The sequence below is a fragment of the Mixophyes fleayi genome, chromosome 12 (genome assembly GCF_038048845.1).
Source record: "Mixophyes fleayi isolate aMixFle1 chromosome 12, aMixFle1.hap1, whole genome shotgun sequence".
NCBI classification, from domain to species: Eukaryota; Metazoa; Chordata; class Amphibia; order Anura; family Limnodynastidae; genus Mixophyes; species Mixophyes fleayi.
Genome location: NC_134413.1, coordinates 50,349,592 through 50,373,492, shown reverse-complemented (window position 1 = coordinate 50,373,492; position 23,901 = coordinate 50,349,592). Strand labels below are relative to the sequence as shown.

General features: G+C 42.5%; 1 protein-coding gene across 1 annotated transcript in view; it reads left to right on the top strand.

The window, feature by feature from the left end:
• The window catches only part of PLCB2 (phospholipase C beta 2), a 201,259-nt gene that overhangs the window by 39,466 nt on the left and 137,892 nt on the right, over window positions 1–23,901 (top strand). Inside the window, exon 2 of the mRNA XM_075193063.1 lies at window positions 16,260–16,337. Within this exon, the coding sequence (XP_075049164.1) occupies window positions 16,260–16,337 (78 nt within the window). The remainder of the gene's footprint in view (window positions 1–16,259; window positions 16,338–23,901) is intronic.

Genomic DNA, 23,901 nt, shown 5'->3' with positions numbered 1-23,901 from the left:
CTGTTCCGCTCTCTTGTGCTACATATAATGGAGAACCAAAATTTGGAGGATAAAGTAAGGAAAGATCAAGAAACACTTCCTCCTAATGCTGAAGCTGCTGCCACTAGTCATGACATAGACGATGAAATGCCATCAACATCGTCTGCCAAGGCCGATGCCCAATTTCATAGTAGAGGGCATGTAAAATCCAAAAAGCCAAAGGTCACTAAAATGATCAAAAAAAAAGAAATTGAAATCATCTGAGGAGAAACGTAAACTTGCCAATATGCCATTAATGACACGGAGTGGCAAGGAACGGATTAGGCCCTGGCCCGTGTTCATGACTAGTGGTTCAGCTTCACCCAAGGATCTAAGCACTCCTCCTCTTCCCCTCTAAAAATTTAAGAGAGTTAAGCTTTCATCAACAACACAGCAAACAACTCTGCATTCTAAAGAGATGGCATCACAAATCCCCAAGGCGAGTCCAAGGGTGTTGGTGGTTGCGAAGCCTGACCTTCCCATCACTGTACGGGAAGAGGTGGCTCCTTCCACCATTTGCAGCATGCCCTCTGCATATGCTGGAAGGATCACCCACAGTGCAGTTACAGATTTTGATAATGAAGGTGTCAATGTTGTACACCATGAGGAGGATATTGATGTAGCTGGCGTTGAGGGGGAACTTGACGAGGAGGATGCTGATGTGGTTATCTTAAATGAGGCAACAGGAGGGGAAACAGTTGTTATCCATGGGACGAAAAAGCCCATCGTCATGCCTGGGCAGAAGACCAAAAAATCCACCTCTTCCGTCTGGAGTTATTTCTATCCCAATCCGGACAACAATTGTATTGCCATATGTAGTTTATGTAAAGCTGCAATAAGCAGGGGTAAGGATCTTGGCCACCTAGGGACATCCTCCCTTCCACGTCACCTGAAGACCCTTCATAATTCAGTGTTTAGTTCAGGAACTGTGGCTAGGACCGTCAGCAGTCCAGGGACACCTAAATCCCTTGGTCCTGTTGTATCCACACCAGCAACACCCTCCTCGTCAATTTCCTCCACAATCTCGATCAGAGATAGTCCTGCAGGCCATGTCACCGGCATGACTAAGTTCTCTTCAATCCGGGATTCTTCCGGAGGATCCTGCAGCGGTACGCCTACTACTGCTGCTGCTGCTGTTGCTGCTGGGAGTCGGTCATCTTCCCAGAGGGGAAGTCGTAAGACCGCTACGTCTTTCACTAAACAATTAACCGTACAACAGTCGTTTGCCATGAGCACGAAGTACGACAGCAGTCATCCTATAGCAAAGCGGATAACTGCATCCGTGACAGCTATGTTGATGTTAGACGTGCGTCCGGTGTTCGCCATCAGTGGAGTGGGATTTAGAGGGTTGATGGAGGTATTGTGTCCCCGGTACCAAATCCGTCTAGATTCCACTTCACTAGGCAGGCGATACCCGGGATGTACAGAGAAGTACGAAAAAGTGTCCTCAGTGCTCTGAAAAATGCGGTTGTACCCACTGTCCACTTAACCACAGACAAGTGGTTCAGGGCAAACTAAGGACTATATGACTGTGACAGCCCACTGGGTAGATGCATCGCCTTCCGCAGCAACAGCAGCAGCTGCATCAGTAGCAGCATCTCCGAAACGCCTGCTCGTTCCAAGGCAGGCAACGCTGTGTATCACCGGTTTCAGTAAGAGGCACAACGCTGACAACCTCTTAGAGTAACTGAGGGAAATCATTTCGCAGTGGCTTACCCCACTTACACTCTCCTGGGGATTTGTGGTGTCGGACAAGGCCAGTAACATTGTGCAGGCATTACATATGGGCAATTTCCAGCACGTGCCATGTTTTGCCCACACAATAAATTTGGTGGTGCAGCATTACCTGAAAAGTGACAGTGGTGTGCAGAATATGCTTGCGGTGGCCCGCAAAATTGCTGGACACTTTCGGCATTCTGCCACTGCCTATCGCAGACTCGAGCAACATCAGAAAAGCCTGAACCTGCCCTGCCATCAACTCAAACAAGAGGTTGTGATGCGCTGGAACTCCACCCTCTATATGCTGCAGAGGATGGAGGAGCAGCAAAAGGCCATTCAAGCCTACACAGCCACCTACGACATAGGCAAAGGAGTGGGGATGTGCCTGAGTCAAGTGCAGTGGAGACTGATTTCCGTGTTGTGCAAGGTTCTCCAGCCGTTTGAACTTGCCACACGAGAAGTCAGTTCTGATACTGCCAGCTTGAGTCAGGTGATTCCCCTGATCAGGCTGTTGCAGAAGCAACTGGAGAAAGTGAGGGAGGAGCTGGTAAACCATTGCGATTCCACAAAGCATGTAGCTCTTGTGGATGAAGCCCTTCGTACGCTTTGCCAGGATCCGAGGATGGTCACTCTTTTAAAGTCAGAGGAATACATTCTGGCCACCGTGCTCGATCCTCGGTTTAAAGCGTATGTTGTGTCTCTGTTTCCGGCGGACACAAGTCTACAGCGGTGCAAAGACCTGCTGGTCAGGAGATTGTCATATGAAGAGGACCGTGACATGCCAACAGCTCCTCCTTCATTTTCTTCCACATCTGTGGCTGCGAGGAAACAGCTGAGATTACATAAACGACCCGCTGGCGGGGATGCAGAGAACATCTGGTCCGGACTGAAGGACCTGCCAACCATTGCTGACATGTCTACTGTCGCTGCATTGGATGCTGTCACCATCCAAGTAGACATGTCAGACAGTCCTTACTTTTACTGGCAGGAAAAAAAGGCAGTTTGGAAGCCCCTGTACAAACTGGCTCTATTTTACCTGAGTTGTCCCCCCTCCAGTGTGTACTCCGAAAGAGTTTTTAGTGCAGCGGGGAACCTGGTCAGTGAGCGGCGAAGGAGGTTGCTTCCGCAAAATGTTGAGAAGATGATGTTCATAAAAATGAATTATCAATTCTTCAATCAAGACCAGCAATGGCCTCCAGAGACTACAGAGGGACCGGTGATTGTGGAGTCCAGCGGGGACGAATTGATAATGTGTGAGGATGAGGAAGTACACACTGAAGGGGGCGAGGAATCAGAGGATGAGGACGACATCTTGCCTCAGTAGAGCCAGTTTACTTTGTACAGGGAGAGATGAATTACTTTTTTTGTGTGGGGGCCCAAACAAACCAATCATTTCAGCCACAGTAGTTTGGTAGGCCCTGTCGCTGAAATGATTGGTTTGTTAAAGTGTGCATGTCCTTTTTCCGCAACATAAGGGTGGGTGGGAGGGCCCAAGGACAATCTCATCTTGCACCTCTTTTTTTTTTTTTTTCTTTGCAAGCTCATTTTTTGGGGGTCCAAACGAACCAATCATTTCAGCCACAGTTTTTTAGGCCCTGTCGCTGAAATGATTGGTTTGTTAAAGTGCGCATGTCCTATTTCACCAACATAAGGGTGGGTGGGAGGGCCCAAGAACAATTTCATCTTGCACCTCTTTTTTTGGCATTATGTGCTCTTTGGGGCCTAGTTTTTCAAACTGCCATCCTGTCTGCCACTGCAGTGCCACTCCTAGAAGGGCCACGTGTTTGTGCCGACCCACTTGTGTTGCTTAGCTTAGACATCCAGCTACCTCTGTGCAACCTTTTGGCCTAAAAACAATATTGTGAGGTGTGAGGTGTTCAGAATAGATTGGAAATGAGTGAAAATGAATGTTATTGAGGTTAATAATAGCGTAGGAGTGAAAACAAACAAAAAAACATGATTTTAGTAGTTTTTATGCTTTTTTAAAAAAAAAAATCAGAACCCAAAACCTTGAGGGGGGTGTTTTGGCAAAACCCATTAGAACCTAAAACCTTAAGGTAATCAGAACCCAGAACCCAAAACCCAAAACACCAATAGTGGCCGGTGCACATCCCTAGATTGAACAGAAATAAAAGCTTGTAATTTAAGCTATCTGGTCAATGTTAATATAACAGGAGGCACAATGAAAGTTTAAATAAAGCATATTTTTTGTTGTAGAGGGGCAAAAATGATTATTAATTTTCTTACGGGGACAAAATATTTTATAAATAATTTAAAGGGACAATTATAATTATAATATAATATTATATAATATTGATTATATGGAAGGGATTTTTATTTTATTTTATTCAAAGTACATACTTGTGGCACTACAAGTGTCAGCATGCACTTGAGCACTTGTGGTGTCACAAGTCTGCACTTTAAATGGTGACCCCCATCTGGAAATATAAAGTGTTGCCATATCATCAAAATATAAATATTGCCCCACTGGTGATGAAATAGTAAGCCACTGTAATAAAAATAAAACAAAAAAAAACACTTACATATAATCTATAATTAAATTTGGCCCACTATTTTTTCCTAAAATAAATCGTCCCCATTAAAAAAATTCTGAATAATTTTTGCCCCTCTACAACAAAAAACATGCTTTATTTAAACTTCCATTGTGCCTCCTGTTATATTAACATTGCCCTGCAGTGTAACAGTGATGTGTTTGACAATCTTGCTTATAGAAAGCAGCGTGTTGTATCTGGCGATTTTGGATTCAAACTCGGGCGAGTTTGCAACATCGCAGCTTCATACATTTGGCGATTTGTATAGCTAGAGGGGCAAAACGTCAGGACTGCGATTTGCAGTGATTTTTAAGAATGGCTATTTTAAAAAGAAACACTTGTATGGCGATTTTACATCAAATGGGCATCTAATAAATCGCCCGATAAAATAGCTGGAAATGCAAAATCGCAGCTTGATTCATTTACACCCTGGTCCATTAAGTCAGTTTCTGTCAAGGTGGCCACTGTACAAGGTCTTCTGAAATACATTTAAATAGGGTCCAGGTTTTCCACAATATAGACTCAGTAACACCTGATGTTGCTGTTCTCCCAGTTCATTCCTTAATGGGACATAAGAGCTTCCTGAATAATTTGAGAGTGTTGGTAACTGGGATGAGTCCAGGTTGAATCCCATCTTTCTTGTCATCTCTAAATTGATCAGCAATACAAATACAATGGTTGACAAAAATGGTTGGGCTAGCTCTTCTTTAGGCAACCACCTTCTATAAACAGATAGTTGTGCAGGTGAGTTCTATGCAGCATTAGAACCCATCTTTGAAAGTCTGTTGTATATTCTGCTACTAAACAGTTTTGCTATTATGGCTTCAATTAATTACCTCAGCAGTAGCACTCTGTTCCAAAAATGTATTTCAATTTTTCAATGAAGAAAGCAAAGCTATTGTTACAATTCTGTTACAATGACTAGATCCTTGTAATGACAGCCATGGAGCTAGGAGTATGATGAAAACATAAAACAATTTTATTGTAGCAGGAACTTAATCCGGGTAATGCAGGATAAACACAGTCCAGGTAAAGCTGGGTATAATAGACAACTTCCGGGTGTGTCTGGATAACAGGTGTGAATACTAAACAGCAGATGCAGGAAAACTTAGCTCAACATTAGTAAACAGCCAGGACCAAGGACAGACAGGAACAGAAAGTAAGTTAACAGTATGTTCACAGCACAATACAACATCAGGATAACATCCGGGCTGGCTGGGCAGGGGGGGCATATGCCCCCCCCGGGCCAGTCCCATAGTAGGCTACATTGGACTGGGACTCTGGGCCACCTGCATTTTTTTCCTTTAAAATGTTCCTGATAGACTGCTGAGTTGAGTTTTGGCCCCAGGCTAAAATTTGCCAGCTCTCCCTTGCATCCGGATCTGGCTGGATACAGGTGAATAGTATATAAATATTGAACAGCAGGTACAAGTAACAGAACTGAACAATGGCTACAGCCAGGACAAAGCATTCACAGAAACAGAATGTAGCTATGCAGGAAGTCCAAGGGAAATCAATCAATGATCAGCAAGGTGCATGGGGAAGAACAGACATAAATAATCAGTGAGGCAGGTGTGGGTGATTACCAAGGGAAGGAGGTTAACTCCTGCAGGCGAGGTGGAATATTCAATGGTAAAACAGCAGCACCTCTGGTGGAAAAGAGGTTCTGCAAGACAAATACAAAATAATGGCAGACATAATGTCTTGCAGACAAGAGCTGCAGAAGGCAAAGCAGCATCCTCATAGAAAATGCTGCAGTGCAGCCGAAGGCAGATCGTGACAGTAACCCAGATGGATTTCAGACGCCCAAAATACAAGGAGATTAGGATTGGTCAAAAAAATCTGAATCATAGTATAGAATTGGGCATGTCAGTGAAAAGTCCTCATCTAAGGATGGAAAGGAAATAGAAATTGTGCCCGAGGGATGCTGAGACCCAGAAGTCCCTTTCCTCTTCTTCATTTACCTTTCTTTTGGCTCTTAGAGGGTTGCTCAAAATGGACTGAAGATAACTTCAAGGTTGGGGTAGTGCAGCATGGCATTGAAGAATTGGTGGAGATAGGATTGGCAAGTGATGGAACAAATTATCAAGCACAGCGTCAATAACAAGTTGTAAGTTTGAGAGAATGGGATGTTTGGTCTCAATAAAAGAACTTGGCCATTCCAATGCCCTCCCTCTAACATTGGACAAGAAGAAGAATACTTGCTTATGTTGGTTGTGAACCAGAGTTGGTATGAAGGGAAAATAAGACAAACAAAGCTTTACAAGGATACTAAATTGCGCTACATCTCCATGGAAGGTAGTTGGTAGGGATTCAGAAACAAGAGAGGAGTTCACAGTATTGGCAACTTTAGATGATTGGGAAACAGGAACTTTGGGGGGGGGGATTGGAGTTAGAGCAGGAGTCTTCGACTGGGACAGTAGTAGGACCCAAACAACTGAGTTGGGAGGGAGCAGATAGCACTGGTTTAATCTGAGTACGCAAGCTAGAGAACTTAAACTGAGCACAAGTGTCTGGTGGCTCAGATTGAGCACACTTGGCAAAAGGCCTGGACTGGGCACATGACTCGGAAGGCCCGGGCTGGGTACACTTGGCAGAAGACGGCCTGGACTAGGCACACTTGGCAGAAGGTTGACCGAACTTGGCACACAACTTTGAAGGCACAGCACTATGCAGCACCTCTGACAGAACAGCATTTTGAGATATGTCTGACTGGACAGCATTCTAAAGCACTCTTGACAGGACAGGCATATATAGTCAGTGAGGCGGGTGACTACCAGGGGAAGGAGGTTAACTCCTGCAGGTGAGGTGGAGTGTTCAATTGTAAAACAGCAGCACCTCTGGTGGAAAAGAGGTGCTGTAAACCAGATACAAAATAATGGCAGAGTCCAGACTTAATCCATTGCAGAGCAACTGTGTATCGCACTGGGTAAGCCCATTAAAACTAGTGATATATTGTTTTATCATTGATACCATATGATTTATTATATAATACTTTATTAACTCAATATCACCGGAAAAAGTGCACCCTCGCATATAGTAGCATATAATAATAAAAAGGTTACACAAAATCCATTTTCTACTTTTCAGTATTATAATCCATTGCAGGCAAGAGCTGCATAAAGCAAAGCTGCATCCCCATAGAAGATGCTGCAGTGCAGCCAGAGGCAGATCATGACAGTTCTCTAGTATTGGAGGAAATGCCCATGGCAAAGCTAAGAATATACTGTACCTTTAATTTGTCAGTGAGAAAACGGAAAGAATAGAGTTCAAAGTGCATCTGACGATGACCTAGAAGCCCTCAGAAGGATTTGAATAGCATTTTGTATGGTCCTTTGTCTGAATATCTGGTCGTCATGCCCCATATATGTATCAAAAGGCTGGTATTGTTTATAAGACAGCTCATATTTGCCACACCCAATAGGCACCTCTTTGATGGACTTCATTTTGATGGCTTGAGTTTTCTATCATTATACTGATGTGTCAGGGTGAAGCCCAATGTCCAATTCGATGAAGAAACCCAGTCATAAGCAAAAGTCAGTACACTTAATAAGCAGATTAAGAATAGTCAGAGCCAAGCTGGGTACACAATTCTGGGTATGGAGCTGAAGACAGTCGGAGTAGCTGTATGTAGTACTCAGGATAAGCAAGAAACCTGGTATAATTCAGTGACATATCTGTTGCCAAGAATAATATGCAGGAACATATCTAATGACAAGCATATGTATAAATGTGTCATATGAAATACCAAGTATTATTGTTAGTATTATTATTATTATTATTATTATTAATAATAATAATAATAGCTGTGTCAAATCTAATGCCTAGTATTTAAAGGTGATATATGTCTGGTTAGTATAATATGCCTAACTATATCATGAGTAAATATAGATACAGTATAATATGCTAAACTATACTTGGCGTAAATCATACAAAATTTTGCATATCTTGTGCCAAGTATAATATGTTGAAGCATATTTAGTACCAAGATGATTCATATATTGGACTGTTTAAAAAGCTGAGGCATATCATCATCATCATCATCATCATCATCATTTATTTATATAGCGCCAACATATTCCGTAGCGCTTTATGTGGTGCCAAGTCTAATATGCTGAGCTACAAGTGGTAACAAACACAGAACTAAGTTATATCTGAGGCCAAGTATAAAATGTTGAACCATATGTGCTGCAAAGCTGAACCACACTTTTTGACAGCTTATAATAGTGAGCCAGATCTGGAATCAAGTATAGTTTGTTGCGCCAAGTACACAAAGGTGAGCCAGATCTGGTGCCATGTATATGTTGAGCCATATCTGGAATCAAGCATAGTATGTTGTGCCAAGTACACAAAGGTGAGCCAGATCTGGTGCCATGTTTATGTTGAGCCATATCTGGAATCAAGTATAGTTTGTTGCGCCAAGTACACAAAGGTGAGCCAGATCTGGTGCCATGTTTATGTTGAGCCATATCTGGAATCAAGTATAGTTTGTTGCGCCAAGTACACAAAGGTGAGCCAGATCTGGTGCCATGTTTATGTTGAGCCATATCTGGAATCAAGTATAGTTTGTTGCGCCAAGTACACAAAGGTGAGCCAGATCTGGTGCCATGTTTATGTTGAGTCATATCTGGTGCCAATTATAGTGTGTTGAACAAAAAAGCAATTAGTATAGTTTCAATGTATGGATGCCAACTTTTATAAATTCTAATTTGAAATGGTCAACCAATTGCACAGACCACTAAAATGCAGAATCCTGTCACATAATGAGGTTGTGTTTATCTTACCTACAATGAAGATGCCAGTTTTATACAATGTTCTGTACAAAGCTCTGTCAGTATATTATGCTGTGCCAAATATAATATGTTCAGGTACAGCTATTGCCAAGTATACAAAGTTGAGCAGTATCTGGTTCCATATATAACATGCTGAGCCATATGTGTTGACAAGTAAACACGCTGAGCCTTATTTGGTGGCAATTATAAAGATATTATGTTATATCTGATGCCAAGCACAGGGTAGCAAATATACACGTAGGTTCATTCTGGAGCCAAGTGTAATGTGTTTATCCATCTCTTCTGTAAAGTATAGTATAATAGTATACTGAGCCATATTCAACAACAAGCATGCATTGCTGAGCTGTGAATATATTTTTCTACTTATTGACTGCTGAAAACAGTGTATGCTGTTGGGTCCAGGAACCAATATGGGCACCCTGGGCACAGCTTTGGCTTCAGCACTCTAGGAACCCCTCGGCTCTCACTCCTCCATTATGTTGATTAAACTACTTCTCCCAGTAGGTTCTGGAGTCACTAACAGGCTGTTATATTATTATCAACACAATTTCCTTCCCTGCACTAACCTCCTGCAGCCAATGTGAGTTTAAGTGAGAGAAAAGCAGTTGCCAGCCAGTGTCAGAACATGTTAACGCAGTTTATTTGACAAACTGTATATCATGGTGGGGAGTGAATATTTAGCATTGTGCCATATTGGCTCTGCCTAGACAGAGCACTGTATTTGTCTCATAGATATTTGCTCCTTTTATAGCTGTTTGGGAGTTTAGGATGAAGAGCTACCTTAACAAAAGCAGGGAAAGAAAGAAGAGGTGAGGTGTGCCTGGCCATTTTAGATGTCAGCAGTACCCTAAGATCTGTTGAATGTTACTTATAGGGATTTAAATTTAAATAAATTGTTAAATTAAAAAATTATTAATATATTACAGATTAAAACGGTTTGACTTTAATAATGATACTATATTGGTGGATTAGTGGTTAGCACTTCTGCCTCATAGCACTGGGGTCATGAGTTAGATTCCTGACCATGGCCTTATCTGCATGGAGTTTGTATGTTTTCCCCGTGTTTGCGTGGGTTTCCTCCGGGTGCTCCGGTTTCCTCCCACAATCCAAAACATACTAGTAGGTTAATTGGCTGCTATCAAATTGACCCTAGTCTGTGTGTGTGTGTTAGGGAATTTAGATTGTAAGCTCCAATGGGGCAGGGACTGATATGCGTGAGTTCTCTTTACAGCGCTGCGGAATTAGTGGCGCTATATAAATACATGGTGATGATAATATAGCTGACAGGACAGGATAGCCACTGCAACGACCTTTTAGCTAAATAAATATTACCTAACACCTGTCTGTCCTTGTTTTACTTTTCGTTTTTTTCCACTTTTAACCTTCTAGGTTACTTTAGACTCTATAAGGGCGATGCCTTTTACCTACCTTTTGTAAGCAATTATTTTTGGTTGTGAGATTTGTGCTCTGGATTTTTATTTTTTAGCCAGGAGTGCATGAAAGCCAGAAACTAAAGGATGTTGAACTGTGAATCATTGGCAAGTATGGCGCATGCAGACTGGAATACTTCAGTTTTCATACAATACTGGCTATTATTGTTAGGAGGGGTGTTGGTATTAAGTTAAAACCCATACTTTTCAAAGAAGGAGCCTTGTGTTAATCTTTGGTTCTAAAGCTCTGGTAACTCTAAGTATGTGTGCTGTGTAAGATTCTGTTAAACCTTACCAGGATACTGCTGTAGTTCTATGCTTTTCCAAGTTGTTGCAATGAGATTTTAAAGAAGGTCTAGACATGCATATGTTAAAATCATCCTTAACATGTCACATACACAGTATATTTACACAGAAATTTTCTGACTTTTTAAGTAACCAAGCCAAAACCTGTCGATTTAATTTTTCCCAAAAATATGTATACCTTATTTTATATATCTTAAAACTTATTCCATTACAAGTCCTATTGTGATTTAATACCGACAGAAGTCCTGTGTCTTCTGCCCTGGGTTGTTGGTTCACACAGCGCCCTGCGCAACAACGTCTGCTCACTGACAGATCCGCAGAATCTGCTCAGTGTTTCTGGGGAGGGAGGGGTGTTTTGCTGTAGTCAATGTACAGTAGGGGCGTGCCAAACTCAAGCACACGCAGCCACGTCCCAATCAAGTTCTGAGCGTCTCAAACTTACTTGTTTTCTTGACGTATCTCTTGCTCCAGGTACAGGGTTAGTCTAAGTCCTGAGCAGTAGTGACGACAATATCGTAGGCATGCTATGGTAACGAGAATAAAGCTCACATGGAAAAAAAACACAGGAAAATTGCCCACAAGCATAAAACTCCACTGACATAAATGCCCACAAGCATAAAACTCCACTGACATAAATGCCCACAAGCATAAAACCCCACTGACATAAATGCCCACAAGAAAAATGCTCACACGGAAAATTGCTCTCACAGAAAAATACCCACACGGAAAAAAAACTCACACAGAAAAATGCCCACACGGAAAAATACCCACAAATAGTAATTAATTATATTAATTTATTGCTATACAAACATGGCCTGTGTAAGAAGAGGGCTTAAATGCTCTCTTAAATGCCAGAGGTTTCCATCTGACTAATTGTTGGAAAATTATACAAATATTATGAAGATATAGATAGTTAAGAGGAATTATTGTAGGCCAGAGGCTTCTTTGTTTAAATATGTTTAAAGTATCCTATTGTAAGCTAGTCCTCTGATAACTCCATGTCTGAATGATCTGTGAAACAATGGAGTTTTTAAGAAGCCAGAAAAACAACAAAGTTATTATTTATTTGGGATTTGAATATCTTGCTTTTCGAACTATCAATGGAGTGGTGACTTGGAGATGCAGACAAAATGGCTTTATAAAGTGCCATTCAATTATAAAAACAAAAGATGGCAACATAGTTCAAGAACCAACAGAACATTGCCATGACTCTTCTTCTCAAAAAGCAGCAGCAAACATTGCCAGAAACAAAATGAGGAAAGGCATGAGAGCAGCAAGTTCCACTCCTCGCAATGTGATGGGACATGTGTTGTCAGGGTTAAATAATGATATATTGACCCATATGCCCAGACAATCTTCTCTCGCAAGAGGTCTTCTCTATCACAGAACACACAATAATTTGCCCAATTCAAAAACCATACATTGTAACATTCCTGAACACTACAGTAAATTGATTCTTTATGATTCAGGTGTGGATAATTCAGACATAATTCTGGTTTTAGGTGATAAGGATCTTATATAAAAATAAATAGATGATGATGATCATCATCATTTATATTATAGCGCCACTGATTCCGCAGCGCTGTATAGAGAACTCATTCACATCAGTCCCTGCCCCATTGGAGCGTACAGTCTAAATTCCCTAATATAGACACACACACACACACACAGACACAGACAGACAGACAGGGAGAGCGGGAGACACTAGGGTCATTTTTGATAGCAGCCAATTAACCTACCATTATGTTTTTGGAGTGTGGGAGGAAACCGGAGCACCCGGAGGAAACCCATACAAACACCATATATGGAGATGGTACTTTGATAAAGTGCCAAATATGTTTTACCAACTGTACACATGACATGCCAATGTGGGTAATTCATATCCGCCATGTATTTACATTATACTACAAAAAAAGAACCCCTATAATTGAATGTTTGAAATCGCTAAAATCACATAATGTGGCTCTTTTTTTGTTCCTACATTATTACATACTTGCCAACTCTCGGAAACAAGTTTCCGGGAGAGGGGGCGTGACTGGAGGGCGGGAGGGGGCGGGACGAGGCCAAACGTGTCATTTTGGTCCCGCCCCCCGCGAAAACGTAATTTACGTCGCGGGGGGCAGGGCCAAAATGATGCGATTGGCCTCATCCCGCCCCCTCCCGCCCTCCAAAATGGCGTCAATCACCGAGAATCGCGTCATTTGACGTGATTCTCGGTGAAATCCAGGATGCGGGAGAAATGCCAACGAGCCCGGGAGACTGAACCGAATTTCGGGAGTCTCCCGGACATTCCGGGAGAGTTGGCAAGTATGCATTATTATTAACCTCAATGACATTACTTTCCAGTTATTTCAAGCCAATTTTGTCAAGTGACAAGAACACTGCTACCCCCGTTTATGTATGAGCAGTGGCACTGAACAATGACACTGAAGACTGGAGAGTGGCAAGAACACTGCTACCCCTGTTTCTGTATGAGCAGTGGCACTGAACAATGACACTGATGACTGGAGAGTGACAAGCACACTGCTACCCAGGGGCGGGCTGGCCCGGGGGGCAGGGGGGCATCGGCCCCCCCGGGCCGCTCGGTCAGGCCGCTATTAGGGCCGGGGGGTAGGCTGGCCGGCCGCCCCCCCGGCTGCAAAATACTATGCTTTCCCCCGCGGCCGCATCTGATGACATCAGATGCGGCCGTGTCAGCGCACAGGCGGCCGCATCACATGACAGGGGATGCGGCTGCGTCATCAATGACGCGGCCGCATCCCTTTTCATGTGATGCGGCCGCCTGTGTGCCCTCCGGCCACGCCTCTCCCAGCCCGCGCCTGCTGCTACCCATGTCTTTGTGTGAGCAATGTCACTGGAGAATGGAGAGTGACAAGAACACTGCTACCCCTGTTTCTATGTGTGAGCAATGGCGCTGGATCTCCTGGGGAGAGAGGTACTTATGGAATCCAAAACCCCTGAGATCCGACAACGCAACAATTACGTTTTGCCTCGATTCAAATCCGAGGACGCGCGAAAGTACAGAGTCGGCTCCCGAGCCTACTCGGATCCCCTACGTTCGGGTGGCCTCGGTTTTTAGAAAACCGAGCCCCAGCATCTCTGCTTTTCACATGCTGAGGTCAAGATGTTTTATTTTCATCTGTGCCAGAGTCTCATTAGGAAAATCAACAATGTTGGCTTGAAGACTGATTGTGAAACTAATATGAACTTAAAAATTACACTGAAGTCTCTTGCTGCAGTAGCCTTTGTTCCAATCTATGATGTCAGAACACATTTCCAGATGAAGACAGCTATAATGAGGTGCTCACCTACTTCTTTTCTATATATATTGATGGTGCAGCAGGTAGAGATGATCAGTTTCCTATGATAACATGGAATCATCATGATGCAGCCCTGGAACGGTTGCCAAAAACTACAAATTGTTGTGAGGGATTTCACAATGCTCTTAATACCCTATTCCACTGCAGTCATTTCAGCGTGTGGTTTCTATATGATGGACTGCAGAGGAACTTGGCTTGCCACAAATTAATACTGGCTAATGCACAGGTAGGTTGCCTAGAGGTTAAAAAGAGGAAATATGAGGCACTCCGGGACATGGTTGCCACTTCTGTGCAGCAAAATGAGCAGGTGATAGACAAACTAAAATACTGGCAAATTTGCAAACAAAAGAATTTTAACTTGTTTATTATTTTTGACATCTATTATTTAATGTCAGGGCTCTCTGTGGGTCTCCTCTATCATTATGGGTTAAAAATGCATTATTAAATAATTGCTGTTTCTAGTTTTTTTTGTTCTCAATAAAGTTTGTTGATAAAAAAAAGTGGTCACGATTTCCTGTATTTACCTTACAAGCATTTACACTCGAGCACTAAAGCCCTCTTCATACACAGGCCACTTTTGTTTAGCAATGATTTAATATACTTATATAGTAATATTAAATTACTATATAGTAATATTAATTTACTATATTTGGGTATTTTTCTGTGTGAGCATGTTTCTTGTGGGCATTTTTCTGTGTGGGTTTTTTTCCATGTAGGTATTTTTCTGTGTGAGTAATTTTCCATGTGAGCGTTTTTCTAGTGGGCATTTATGTCAGTGGGGTTTTATCCGTGAGCAATTTTCCTGTGGAGTTTTTTTCATGTGACCTTTTGTCATAGAACTGCGTGCTATAACATGTCCTTTGCGAATTTATAATCCACATAGGCTTTGGACGTATTATGCAGTGTCTTGTGTACTAGATAGAGCACAGCAGACCTACACTCGAATTTAACAGCACACATATCCATTCCTTGAATTCAGGAGTGCGCAAAGGGAAATTATGTGTAGTAAATAACAAACACCAGTTGCGCTCAGTATGCGGGGCTTGATGAATCTAGTCCATTGTATTCACATGTCTACACACGGGATTTAGCAAAATCATTCTAATTTACTAATTTAACAGTTTGCTACATATTAAGGAACTTTCTTGAACACAATGGTCTCTTAATAAGTGTGCATCTGTCAACAAAGACTGTGTGGATAATCTATTTACCTGCTCAGCTGTATAATGTTAGGACCTGGGTGTTATAGTGCCACAAGATCTCTCTGAAAATGTTATTTCAAAATATAATATTTAGTGGAAGTACTGCTAGATTCATATAATATTGTGTTGTGATAAACCATATAATATAAATTAATTTTGCACAATAAATGCGTATCAACATCACAACACTGAAGGATCTCAAAGCGGGACAATCGACTAAAGTGGGTGTGCCTGCGTCATTCATCACGGGGGTGTGTCTGTGTCATCATGAGGCGTGTCTATGTCATCATGGGTGTGTGCGACACATTTGCCTTCCTTTTCTTTGGCGTGGTGACATCACGATATTGTACGGAACCCTCTTATGCTAAGTAGATACCCAACGATCAGCACAATGTTGAAGAGGTTATTATCCTATCTATTAAGGTGAGCTGGACTCCGGAACAATGACGATCACTTTCTCCTCCAGGAAGGGAGCGTGCATGTAGTAGCCCTCTGACAGCAGCTCACATATCTCCCAAATTGCCCACAAGCAGGACAACGCTGTCCTGATAGGGATGGCGGGACAGAGCCCTCAAATCGGGACTGTCCTGCCTGAATCGGGACAGTTGGGAAGTATGCATAATGCAGGCACATTTGGAACACAACTGAATATATGAAATACATTTGTCCTTTTTGACTGTGGGATTACCTACAACACATAAAGTATGTGATGTGAGGACCAGGGATAAAAAGTATAGTAACTCATCCCCTATTAGTGCGAGAAACGAGGTACAGTTTGTCTGGGTGATAAGGGTCCTTTTGTTTCATCACAGGGGCCAGATGGAAAATGTAATTCAGCTGCTATTTTTTATGTCAATATGTTAGTATTCTTTTAAGCTTAATATATTTGTTTATAACATCCCCATTTATTTCCTTATAGGAAACATCCACAGCATCTCCAGTTATCCTACGGGTTGATCCAAAAGCTTATTACTTGTACTGGACTTTTCAGAGCAAGGTGAGAAGGAAATACTTAATTATTAAAATGATGTCCTGTTGGGTGTTCCTGGCAGATGTAGTTACAAAGTAAAGTTTATAATAACTCTATATATAATAAGAAACAGTCCATGATCATTTATGTCAATCTCATAACAGATTCTCTTTTAATATAGTATATGATCTTGATTGTTCATACATGTCACTGTATTTAATGACAGTCCCTAATAAACCCTAGTAATAGTTGAACCTAAAGGGTTCCTTGCTCCAAGACGGTGCCATTTGCTTAGTGTGTTCTATGTGTATATTAGACTGGAGAATTCCCCCAGTGAATGAAGTTATTTTGTATTTTAGATCTCAGATTATTGTTGCTTGTCCAATCATCAGAGACTCTATCACAGTGATACTATGGGCCTTGTTTAGCATTAGGAGCAGTGGTCGAAGTGGAAATTTAGAAGTGGCAGTATGGAAAATTTCAGTCAATGTAATTTCATAGTTTTACAATGAAGCACTTGGAGAAGTGACTGTATGGCATACCACCATATACACCCCATTTTGACCATTGGTTAGGAGTAAATCCCGCCAGAAGATGCAATTCTAAAATGTGCAGACCAATTTAAAGTTGGGAGGAGCATTTTCTTGTCTAACTCTAAATCATGGTGTAAAAGAAAATCTGCCCAATATATGTGTGTTACATACAAAAGCAAGCAGTATCTTTAAAAATATTGCATTTGCATTCCTTGCATCATGATATGCATAGTCAAGGTGGAAATTTATACTCTTTATCTGGATTTGCTCCTAACTCTACATGAGGCCTTATGTGCTGACTCTGCTCATAGGTGCAATCCCAGATGTGATGACACGCACCTAACTTTTGTGAAAATGCACCAGTTTTTGTAGAAAAATGCCAAGATGGGTGCTATGGTTTGGCAGGCATTGAGCATGGATGCAGTGTGCTGGAGCTCCCGCACCCATCTCTGATTATACAGCTCCTCTATGGCTATTTTACCTTTTGCCTCCCACCGGAACTCTGCACATTCCACCTTGACCCACCTGGGTCCAGGTGGGATGGCAGTAACCACCGCTGCTGCCACCGTCTCCACCAGCTCTATCAGCATCCTAGGGTTGTGCATACCTCCCCCAGAGAAATATGATGGAGACCTTACGAAATGCTGCAGGTTCCTTAACCAATGTGCCATACAATTTGAACTTGCACCTGAAAACTTTTCGTCAGACAGAACTAAGGTGGCATACATTATCTCTCTCCTTTCGGGTCAAGCTGTCGCCTGGGCATCTCCCTTATGGGAACGTGACGATCCACTGCTCCATAATTATACAACTTTTATTAAAAATTTTAAAAAAACTTAAAAACCTTTGACGAGCCTGGTCGTGTGTCCTCTGCAGCCGCTGGTCTTTTAAGCCTACGTCAAGGAGCACTCTCAGCTGGCCAGCATGTGGTACAATTCCGGACTTAGCATCTGAACTCCATTGGAATGACGAGACCCTTACCACTACCTTCTGGTATGGCTTGAATGACCAAATTAAAGATGATTTAGTGTCACGTGACTTTCCGTCCAGATTGAACGACTTAATTTCTTTGTGTATTAAGGTGGATATTCGTCACCGTGAACGCACACAGGAGCAGGATCGTGGTCGCCGCTCTTTTTCTTATCTGGCACCTCAATTCCAGTCTCCCGTACTTCCCACTGAGGAACCCATGCAAATTGGCCGTTCACATTTGTCTCCTGAAGAATGGAATAGACGCAAAAAGAATCGGCTATGCCTCTACTGTGGGGAGTCTGGACACCTTCTCTATGTATGTCCCAAGTGACCGAGAAACGCCACCTCCTAGGCGATAGCAGGGAGGTCAGCCTAGAATCCCAGTCCTTTTCTCCCTGTCCCCAGAAAGAATCCGAGTTTCTCATGCCATCATATCTTCCAGTTTGGTCTCTCAACTCCATTTACCTACAACACCTTTGCCACAGCCCTTGGCACTCACTGCAGTAGATGGTAACTGAGGACCTGATTCATTAAGGATCTTAACTTAAGAAACTTCTTATTTCAGTCTCCTGGGCAAAACCATGTTACAATGCAAGTGGTGCAAAGTAGTATTCTGTTTTGCACATAAGTTAAATACTGACTGTTTCTTCATGTAGCACACAAATACTTGATAGCTTATTTGTACACTGAAATTTAAAGTTGATATTTGTGTGCTACATGAAAAAACAGTCAGTATTTAACTTATGTGCAAAAAAGAATACTACTTTGCACCCCTTGCATTGTAACATGGTTTTGTCCAGGAGAGTGAAATAAGAAGTTTCTTAAGTTAAGATCCCTAATGAATCAGGCCCTGAGTCTATAATGGCGCTATCACCTACATGACCATTCGGGTCCAGCTGTTTGAAGGAGCTCTCCATTCTGAATGAATTAACTTCCTGGCTCTTCCCAATCAGTTAATCCCATCATTTTGGGTCTGCCCTGGCTAAGTACTCATTCCCCACAATTCGATTGGCATCATGCTCAAGTTATCCTGTGAGGTACTCATTGCAAGTCACGTTGTTTGACACCTGTCACACCCCGCAATTCGGCCATTCTCTGTCGAGCTACCGCTTTTCAAGCCCTTCTCACTAAGGTCTACTCCGACTTTCTCAATGTATTTAGCAAAGCGGCTGCAGAGTTTCTTCCTCCACATAGCCCCTGGGACTGCCTCATTGATCTGGTACCAGGCAAAACTATACCCCTGGGGCAGGGTATTCCCTTTATCTTTGCTGGAGACTCAGGCTATGACTGAATACATCTCTGAAAATCTCAAACGAGGATTTATTCACAAGTCATCTTCTGCAGGAGCATGATTCTTCTTTGTTAAAAAGAGAGATGGGTCCCTCAGCCCTTGCATCAACTACGGCAAACTGAATGCCATCACTGTTAAGAACCGATACCCACTTCCTTTCATTCTCGAGCTATTTGATTGTATTCGTGGAGCTCAAATCTTCACGAAATTGGATCTCAGAGGTACCTACAATTTAATCATAATTAGGAAAGGGGATGAATGGAAAACTGCATTGAACACCAGAGATGGTCACTACGAGCACCTTGTAATGCCTTTTGGGCTTTGTAATGCTCCTGCTGTATTCCAAGAGTTTGTCATTGAGATCTTTCGTGATCTTTTATATCACTCCGTTGTGGTCTACGTTGACTATATTCTGATATTCCCCCAGGACCTGTCTTCCCACCATGCACATGTTAAGGAGGTGCTACTGGAAAAGTGCTTCTTTGATCAATCCCAGGTACCATTTCTGGGATACATTGTGTCTGGCCTCCAAATGGATTCAAGTAACGTGAAAGCTCTTCTTGACTGGCCCCAGCTGACAGGGTTAAAAGCCACTCAGCACTTTATTGGCATCACCAATTACTACCAGCAATTTATCCAGGGATTCTCCTCTCTTATTTCTCCCATCACTACCCTTACCCATATAGGGTGTCAAGTCAAGTCTTGGCCCGAAGAGGCTGTTCTTGCATTTAAGGTTATCAAAGAATCTTTCTCTACGGCTCCTATCTTGAGAAAGTCTGACCAACATAAGCCTTTTTTTGTTGAAGTAGACGCCTCTTCGGTGGGTGTTGGGGCTGTCCTTTCCCAGAAGAACTCATCCAGTACTCTCAGACCTTGTGGATTTTTCTCGAAAAAAAATTCTTCTATTATTATGGTATTGGTGGCAAAGAACTCTTGGCTATCAAACTCAATTTGGAAGAATGGCATTATTTGCTTAAGAGAGCTCACTTTCCGGTTACTGTATTCATTTACCATAAAAACATCACCTATTTACAGTACACTCAATGTTTAAATTGTCGACAAGCCCGTTGGTCTCTATTTTTCAGTAGATTTCAGCTTATCCTAATCTTTCGGCCAGGTTCCAAAAATTTTAAGGCTGATACCCTCTCTTGATCCTTTGATTCCTCAGATTCCAAAACCTCTACTTCTTTCAAAACCATCATCAATCTCATTAAGATTTTGGCCTTGACTATCAAGTCCCCTCCTGTCGGATGTTCCTTTGTTGACCCTCATCTGCGCATCAAGCTGTTGAAGTGGGCACATAATTTAAAATTTCTCAGGGAGCTGCGAGCTGAAATCCAGCGAGGTAGTACCAGAATAACGGTAATATTTTTGGAGCGCGGGATTTTCGACGATCGCGCCGTCAATTGAATATGCCCCAAAGTGCCTTCCATGGAATTTGGACCTTGTTACAATGGACCCTTTCCTATTTCTCAGCTTTTGAGCACTGTCAATTATAAACATAGGTTACCCCCTTCTCTCTGGGTACATAACGCTTTTCACATCTCTCTTCTTAAACCCCTCGTTATTAATGAGTTTTCCAAGAGACATTCTCCTCCTCCTCCCGTCAAGACGATATCTGTTGAAGAATTTGAAGTAGAACACATTCTGAGGATGCGTACTCTCGGAGGCAAATCACAATTCTTGGTACATTGGAAGGGCTATGGCCCTGAGGAGAGACCTTGGGTCAACAGAGAAGATCTTCATGCTCCTGGCTCGGTTCTTGAAAAAAACAGCTGTGAGTGAGGGGAGGGGGTATTGTCAGGCGCCGTCCCCACACTGTCCATAGGTGCCGGGGATGGACGCCTTCCCTCTATCGCGGTCCACGTCATGTTGCCTGGCAATGGGACACAGTTTCGGGTTCAGCTCCCACGCTGTGTGCGCATGCGCAGTGAAATTGCGTCTAGTTGCTAGGCCACGTGACTCTCTCCTTTCATTCTGACGGCGGTCAGGTGCATCTGACTGCTGAAATCACTGTCCACCAATCAGAGTTTATTCTCATTTATATAAAGACCCTCCTTACATTGTTTTGTTGCCAGAGTATTGGTTCACCAGCTCCAACTTTCCTGTTTTATGTATCTAGTTCCCTGCTCCTGCTACTTTCGTTTGGTTCCTGACTTCTGACTTGTTCCTGACCTCTCTCTTGTCCCACGTTTTGACACTGCTTGCTTGTTTGGTTTCTGACCTCTGGCTTGTCTTTGACCTTGCTTCTGGATGTACCGCACCACCGCTGGTATCTGACCCGGAACGTCGACCATTCCTGTTCTCTGTCCACTGCACTGGTAACTATCTGGAAGAACCGCGACCTGCGCACCTCACGCAGCTAAGTCCTTACCTCCTTGTGGGGGTCCCTGGAGAATACTGAGGGTGCGTTACACTCCGCGCCTCCCAGTTTAATTGCGCCAATACCAGTCAAGGGCATCTACAGTGTTATTATTGTGACAATAAACAGGTGGAGGACATATGTGTGACAATATATTTGTACAGAGTCTGATTTAATGTATACGATGGTTTAGAAGTGCCTTTTCTCACAGCTGCAGGGCCGGTATGCAGTAGGAGTAGTCAAACAGAAGCAGCTGATGAGAATTCCCTTTTAAAGGAAAGGTGGGAGTGTCATCTACTCATCAAGCAGGGTTGTGGGAGTGTCAGAATCTGCCTCCGACTGCACTGCAACATTGCCCATAGGGATGCTGTTCTGCCTCTTCAGCTACTGTCTGCTGGACTATGTTTGGACTTTGTCTTTATTTTGCACGAGCTCTGCAGTACCTCTTTCTCACCAGTGGTGCTGCTATTTTAATTTTCACCTCACCAGGAGTTATTCTTCTTCCCTGGGTAATTACTGCATCTGTGTCATTGCCTATTTATGCCTGTTTCCCACAGTGCACCTTGCTGGTCATTGTTGTTCCCTTGGACTTCCTGCAAACTGCAATCTGCTTCTGTTATCCCAGATCCTGGCTATTCATCTTGCTCAGCTAAGTCCACTTGTACCTGCTGTTGTATTCTCTGCTATGCACCTGTTTCCAGCCACATTTGGATATCTGTTAATGATACACAGCTATACCTGGTCTGTACGTTTCCTGCGTTATCTGGATTAAGTTATTGTTTCAGTAAATCCGTTTATGTTTTCACCATACTCTGGGCTACATAGCCGTAATTATAAGATTCCAGCTATTAGAACAGAAGTGTGACAGCATGACCAGCCTAAAGTACAGCATTGGAGCCTTTTGAAAGATTTTTTGCTTCAGATATCATTTTTCTTGGTCACAAGCTGCCATCAGTATCCATTAAGTTTTCTGCAAACATGTCTACCTTGCAAATAGTTGAACTGCCTTTACTACAGACTTTACAAGCAGACATAATCCTCAGCTGGCTCAGCTTATTGCATTACTTACAGATCCAATCAAGAAACTCTCAGATATTGTTTCTTCCAGTTCTCCTTGTTCAAAGGTTGTTGATTCATTTCAATCAACTTCCCAGCCGGGTACTCCTGCTCTGCCGTCCCAGCCGGGGACTCCCCAGGGTCCAATTATGATATGCTGGAACAGGAATGTCTTTTCTTCCATTCCTGGGTGCATTACCTTAATTGAACATGACATTGTCACCCCGCCAGCAGTTTTTGTAAAGCAGAAGTCATACCACATTCCAGAAGCTAGACGGGCTGACATGAAAAAAAGAAAATTGAGTAGATAGTCCATCTGGACAATGGGCTACAGATGCTCTGTGCTATTATCTCCTAGGCAGAGAATTCACGTTAATAACAGACCATGCACCATTGCAGTGGATGCAGAACAACCAGGAGGTAAATGCTAGAAAAGCTGGCCGGTGTCTAGAGAGCTAGTCTCTGTTTATTTAATGTTTTGGGTCACAAGAAACTGTATGGAATGTTTATGTTATCAAGTACTTCACCACCCTGACCGTAAAACAAAGTAAAACGGCAAGAAGTTGTTCGTGTGTATCTCACCAGAAGTGTGCTCTTGCCACTATATATATATATATATATATATATATATATATATATATATATATATATATACATACACACATATATAATGAGGAGGAACTGTACTCTCAAAGCAAGTAGTGAAAAAATGTGGTCTTCACTTCAAGGTTTTGATTTTAATCAGAAGTTTCTTTTAGCATAATTTTTAGATCAAAAAATCTTTGTCCCAATTTGGTTGGGAAGTATATCCTGTTCATTGCAGCTTGGCATAGCCACTGGTGCGCGCAAATTCTAGATGGTGTTTTTTAGAGGAGAGAGAGGGGACAGGTCCAGTGTTGGAGATGCTTCCGAGGAACATTGCAACATTGCCCCGATTCCCCAACTTAAGTATTTGAACTTGGCCTCTAACATCACAGTCACACTAAAAAAACTTATATCACTAGTACTTAAAAATATAACAGTGCATCCTAATTTACTAGCAAAAGTAGAAAAAGTATGGAAAGTTACACTAACCACAATGCAACATACTTGCCTACTGGATATTCTGGAAGACTCAGAATTATGTTTAGGTCTCCCACATGCTGTCCGCTTCTTAGTGAAATAAGCAGGATGAGGGGCTCCATTATACGATTTGTGACGTCCCACCCCACTTTTGCAGTCACACTTCAAAAGTTGAAAACAAAAGTCTGTAAGTATGCAATGCAGCAATGACTGGAGAAACATGGGGCTGGCCAAATTGAATGACAAGTCAAGGGGTGTGGCTTCATGACAAAATGTAAACAAAACAAACTTGCAACCGAACTAATGCAATTTCCT